We start from the raw sequence: 6,000 nt of genomic DNA, 5'->3' as shown, positions 1-6,000 counted from the left end.
TCCCGCACGCACCCCAGCCGGGTCAGGGACTGAGCCTGCAACTGAGGTACTGCCCTTGACCGGCAATCTAAGGAGACCCTTCCATGGGCCAGCCAAGGGTCCAACCACTGAGCAAAACTGGCCAGGGCGATGCAATTTTTAAGGGCACAGACCTGTAGCAAAAACCCTTACTATTTTCAATTGCAACATTTTTTTTAATCCATTCTCCTGCGGGGGGAGGGGAGCGGTCTGCATAGCAGATCTTCGAAACTACCCATCGTATCTGGCTTTGGTCTGGAGGCCTGAAGAAGAGAACAGGAGTGGGGTTGAAGTCAGAACGGCAATCGCTCTTTTCCAGCTCTGTGACTGAGGGGCTGCAGGAGGGGCTTAGAGCAAGTGCGGGGCAGGAACCGGAGGAGAAGCCAGACAGGGCACTGCAGGTAATCCGCAGGCTGCGCCACAGCAGCGGTAAGGAAGAAAAGCAGCTCAGCTCCGGGTCCCGGCAGGAGAGATGCAGGAGCCCCGGGACTGCGATTCCGAGGTCCTGGATTTGAAAGGCGCCCGCACACAAAGAAATGACGTTGAGTACCCGCGGCGCGGTACGCGGGTTAGACACCTGGCTTCCCTTCCTCATTTGGAGGGAAACGCCCAGTCCACCTGGTCACCCAGCCGAGAGCTGATCTTTTATAGTCGCGGGCAGTCCTTACGGCGGGCGCCAGGCACGCCCGAAGACGGTCCAAGGAACTACAAGTCCCATGAAGCCCCGGGGCGCGGGGCGGTGATGACAAAGCCCCCGCGGATTGGCCAGGCGGGGCGGGGCGCGCAGGCCTTCTCCGAGGGCAGGGGCGGGGCGCGGGGCGCGGGGCGGGGCGCGCGGCGGCGGCGGGGCGGGCACGCCCCCTCGCCGCGGCCCCCTCCCAGCCTCGTTCCGCGGCCGCTCTCGCTCCCGGTCAGAGGGCCGGAGCGCGAAGATGGCGAAGACGTACGATTATCTGTTCAAGCTGCTGCTGATCGGCGACTCGGGGGTGGGCAAGACGTGCCTCCTTTTCCGCTTTTCCGAGGACGCCTTCAACACCACCTTCATCTCCACCATCGGTGAGGGAGGGGCCGCGGCCGGGGCCGCGGAGTGAGGAGTAGGGGGCGGGGGCGGGGGCGAGGGGCCTGGGAGAGGGCGGCGGGAGAGGGCTCGGGGCCCCGGGGGCCGCGGGCGAGGGTGGCGGAGAGAGGTAAGGGGCGGGCGGAGGGGCGAGGCTGGGAGGTGAAGGGGAAACTTGGGGGCAGAGAAAGGGGAAGGGGAACCCGAGGAACAAGGACTGAGGGTGCTGGGGGAAATGAGAGGGCGGGGGTGACAGGGAAGGGTCTCGGAGGGACACGAGAAGTGTCGTGGGGAGAGGAAGGCGCAGTGGGTGTGAGGTGGATTAAGGGGCAGGAAGGAGGAAGGAAATGGGAAGGGGGAAATGCAGGGTCGGGGGACGGGGACGTGAGGCGAGGGGCCGCGGGCGCGGGGGGCGAGTGGTGGGCACCGAGCCGCGGGAGCGAAGGCGGGGAGCAGGTGGCGGGGAGAGGGACGGGGCGCAGGGGCCTGGCGGAGCTGCCCGGGGGGGGGGGCGGGAGGGGAGGCGAGGATTCTCGGCGGAGAAAGTGCCCGGGAGCCGGTGTGCGCGGAGGGGGGACGGAAGCTGGTGTGCGGTGGGGAGGCCGAGCCGCCGGGTCAGGGGAGGTGGGAGAAGGAAGGAGAGCAGCTGGGAAGCGGGCTTTCTCCGGGAACTGGGGCCCCGCGGCCGTCTTCCCTCCCGACTTCCTTTGGATCAAGTGCAGGAAAAAGGGAAAAAGTGACTAACGATGGGATGGTGTCTGCGGAGCCTTGGGCTGTCCCGCGAGTTTCGCGGTGCTAAGAGAACGGGTGACTTTGGGGAACGATGCGGTCAGGAAAATAGGATTCCTTGACTACCATCTCCTGAGAAGCAACACGTCTTAGTTTTTTAAAATTCTTGGGCTTAGATGTTTAATAGCTTCTCAGCTGAGGAGTCCCGCCTGGGTCCCTGTGTGTTTTGCGTTGGTTTTAATGATTAGCTGCTCAATGCATCACAACATGCAACATACCCCCGATTATTTTCAGTTGATTGAGGGTGTATTTTTTTTTCTATTTTTTTTTTCTGGTCGTGGCTGGGAGCTGTTCTTCCAGTTTTTGTACTGGAAGGCTTTGCGTTCAGGTAACAAGTTCCTTGACTTACTGTAAACTGAGGAGGAAATCAAAGCTGGTTTTCAGCTGCCTGTGCAAGTCATCGTTTTCCCTGTTAAATAGCTGCAGTTAATTAAATACCTTCCGAATCTTAGCTCCTGGTGGTCTGGGTGATATTTGTGGCTTCTAAGAGTAGCTCACTTAAGGGTCTTTCAAATGGTTCTTACAGCATATTTCACCATGAATTTCTGGGATTATTGGGGACTAGTGCTGTGGTAGTCAGTGTATTTGATTACTTGTATGTTTTAAGGATAATTTATTATTTTTAAAAAAAGATTATTTGGGTACAGGGTGCTCTTCAAATGGAGCACTAGGAAAGGCTCTGTGGTTGATTGGTGTGTCCTGGTCTCTTTCATGCGGATTGGACGGTCCGAAACCTCCCGGCCTCAGGAAGCCTGGGCTTAGGGAAGTTCAAGTTGCAAGTTCTTGGCAGTCAGTCTTGAGTGGGACTTTTTTCTTCTCTGAGGAAGCATATTTTAAATGTCATGTCTCAAGTATATTTCTAAGAGATTTGGTTGGAGCTGTTACAGCAACTAAAGGGCGTTAATTTTTATGCCAGTACTAACGTCAGAACCCCGAGTAACCCTTTCACGCTGTTGAATGCATGCTGCAGTCCAGTTGGTGAAGGACAATTTCTGACAAGTTGAGTGGGTAGTCTTTTGTCCATTCTAAGTGTGACCCTCCCAGAAACATTCTCCCTCTTTGAAAGCGAGGGAGTCTCGAGGATGCTATTTCTGTTAAGCTCCTTGGATGACCTTTGCTTGTTTGTAACAGTCTTACTAGTTTTCCCTTTTTTGCCTTAGTTTTTGTCCCACATTTCCTTTAAGAGTGACTACTTCCTTTTAAAATAGTAGCTTTTAAAAATTACTTTTCTTTCTGAAGGATTAGACTCTTTCTTGCATGGATATATATTTTTTAATAATTGCAATTCAATTCAATGGAGGTTTACAGCTCTTAAGGCATGAAACAGTGTCCTGGAACTGTTTAAAACAGGCAGTAGACAGTTAAATGGGGTCAATCTCACGAATAATCTTAGCCTTTGTGTTTTCTGTGGGGTGGATGTGGTAAAAAGAGACTATGAGCTGTGACTTCAGTGGACATAGAGGAGGGGGAAATCTCCCATGCCTCTTGTTTAGCCCCAGAGCCCCAACAGGAAGTGGTAGCACACTGCCTTCAAACAGTAAAAGAATGTATATATCTGAAACCTAATGCTTTGCAGTTGAAATTCAGTTAGGAAGCTAAGGTGAATGTTAATACTATCCAAGTAAAAATTTCCACACACTTTTCACTGACCACAAACATGGGCTTGGAGTGTCCACATCTTTTGCAGCAAAATCCCACTACTCTCTCAACACCCCCATCCCATTCCCAGGTGATAGGAAGTTGTTGAAGTGAGTTGGTGGTTTGTCTCTTCCCAGGCATAATTATTTCTTGAAGTATCTAGGTGTGTGTAAGTTCCTGGGTTATTATAACTGGGTTTGGACAAGGCCTGCCCCAGCATTGCTGACAAAACTTGATAAGGTCTATGTCACAGGAAAGATCCATTTCTTAACACCTGGGGTTTGTGTGTGTATGTGGTTTGTTGTATGTGTATACTTCGTTCCTGTTTCTTCTCATGAGGGTACATTTTAAGACTTAATTTTGGTTTGTTAAAGGTTTAGTAGTTTTAAAAAGGGTATCTTTAGACACTTTTAATGGGGCCATCATGAGAGGAAGGAGACAATTAGTCATTTTCATTACAGATACAGTTGTCTCGCAGATACTTTTTCTTCTCTAAGGTTCTGTTGTCTTCTCTGATATCCTGGTTTCCCTCATTTCCTTTTTGCTCTTTGGGTGGTGGAGGGTACATTTTCTTTCAACTGACTTATTGGGAATCTTCCAGTATATCAGTCAGATGATATTTGTCAACTGTTGAGTAGGGATGTTCTATCCATTTGAAATTGTAGGCCCAGTGCCTAGGAACAACTAGCCTTTCAGTGCAAACATTTGAGAACTGAGAAGAGTTTTTTAATTAGTTTCCCCAAACCTCTTACATAATGATAATTAGTGTTTAATTAAATGTCTAGAAAATGTAACATTAAGACAACTAGGAAACGGCTCTACAGTTAGCTATGTGTTATATTTCCTAAGGGATGTGGGTGCATTTTAATACTGACACAAGGGCACGGTGACATCTTGGAATGGCCTGTCCTGACTAAGGTGCTGGTAGAAGAAAAAGAAAACCAGGTCCTGTCCTCTAACAGGACAATCTAAGCTCCTTCCCTTTGCTGTCTTTCCCCTGCCCTGCCCCCCGTCTTCCTGTTAGGGTATTTCCTGAGTGGTTTCATTTTAGTATAGACATAGTTTGACAGCAGAAAGAGTCTTGGAGATTATCTACTTTATGTCTCTGCCCCAGTTTGATAAATAAGAAAACTAAAGTTAAGTTGACATCGTCAAGATCGCACAGCTGGTTGTAGCCGAACCTCCAGTGAACTCCAAATCCAAGTCTGTGTGACTTTTCATAGTCAAGCTGCTGCTATTTCTGATCAGTGTACCGTCTCTGTAAATTTGTCACCACCTTTTCTAGGGAGGAATTAGATTTTGCACATATGCTTTTATGTGGAGAAAGTGAAATGTTCCCATTTTGATTAGCCAGATCTGTTCCGGAAAATAGTAAATGCTCATACGGTGGTTCAGCGTGCTATAGGAGTGGACACAGGGAGAGCTCAGCATATTGTAGCTGTCCTTTGCCCTTTCTGTGTAGTTTCAGGCTAGGAGATCAAAGGGCATTCTGTTATTAAAATTCCTTCCATGTGCAAAATAACTAATGAGATCATATTAATAGCAGTATGCTGGTAATTGTTGCAGCCTAGTGTCACCAGAACACTTTTAGACATTTTATTCTGTAGCATTGCATTTTCCTCTTTGCATTCAGTTTCCTCAAAATCAGGGCTTGACAAACTGTTGCCTACAGGCCAGATGTGGCCTACAGCCTGTTTTTTGCAGTCCACAAGCTAAGAATGTTTTTTTACATTTTTAAGGGTTATTAAAAAATCAAACAAAGCAAAGAAGAATATGCAACGAAGACCATATGTGTCCCACAAAGCTTAAAAATATTTACTCTTTATAGAAAAGGTTTGCTGACCCCAACTTAAAATTAAAAACTGTTTCTCGTTGGTAGCAATTCAAAGCTTTTTCAAGACTTACTCACTGAAAAACAAGCTTTTGTCATGTTTACAGTTTTATCCAAGATGATATCAACATTTGGCTGAACGTAATCCAGATATGTAGAGCAAGTTGATTTTGATTTTCATAGTTGTTTTCATTTGTTCATTTCATCTTTGCAAACAAAAATATGCACAGAACATTCAGCTTCAAATTGAACATTTTGTACATAAAGCCTTGTTTTAATGTCATGTGTTCTTTCAAAGCTGTCAGTAGACTTCCTGTCTAAGTGACAGCTTTGAAATAACAACACTACAGAAAAAGTAGAATTTAACACTTGGTAATAAAGGGTTAAACTAATCTCCTCAGTTCGTATTCTAGCACATGAAAAAAGCCAGCCTACAAATTAAGGAGGGGAGCAGGGAAACTGAGTCTTGGATACAGATATCAATATGTCTTAAGCATAAGTGTACTCTAATAAAGAGCTTGGCCAGCTGTTCTGCATGGCAGCAAATCAGGGAGGAGATTCTCTTGGCAACAGCACCAAGATTGTTTGGATCCACTGAGAAAAGTTGGAGGGAAATAGGTTTGCATGTTGTCTTAGAGGGAAATAAATCTAGTCTTTGGAGACAAGG

General features: G+C 48.0%; 1 protein-coding gene across 1 annotated transcript in view; it reads left to right on the top strand.

The window, feature by feature from the left end:
- Window positions 1-890: 890 nt before the first annotated feature.
- The window catches only part of RAB8B (RAB8B, member RAS oncogene family), a 60,003-nt gene continuing 54,893 nt past the window's right edge, over window positions 891-6,000 (top strand). The window contains exon 1 of the mRNA XM_087821014.1: window positions 891-1,074. Coding sequence (XP_087677140.1) covers window positions 951-1,074 — 124 coding nt within the window. The 5' untranslated portion in view covers window positions 891-950. The remainder of the gene's footprint in view (window positions 1,075-6,000) is intronic.

This window comes from Miniopterus natalensis, chromosome 1 (assembly GCF_054644295.1).
Source record: "Miniopterus natalensis isolate mMinNat1 chromosome 1, mMinNat1.hap1, whole genome shotgun sequence".
Classification (NCBI taxonomy): Eukaryota; Metazoa; Chordata; class Mammalia; order Chiroptera; family Miniopteridae; genus Miniopterus; species Miniopterus natalensis.
This window is presented reverse-complemented; position numbering and strand designations above follow the sequence as displayed.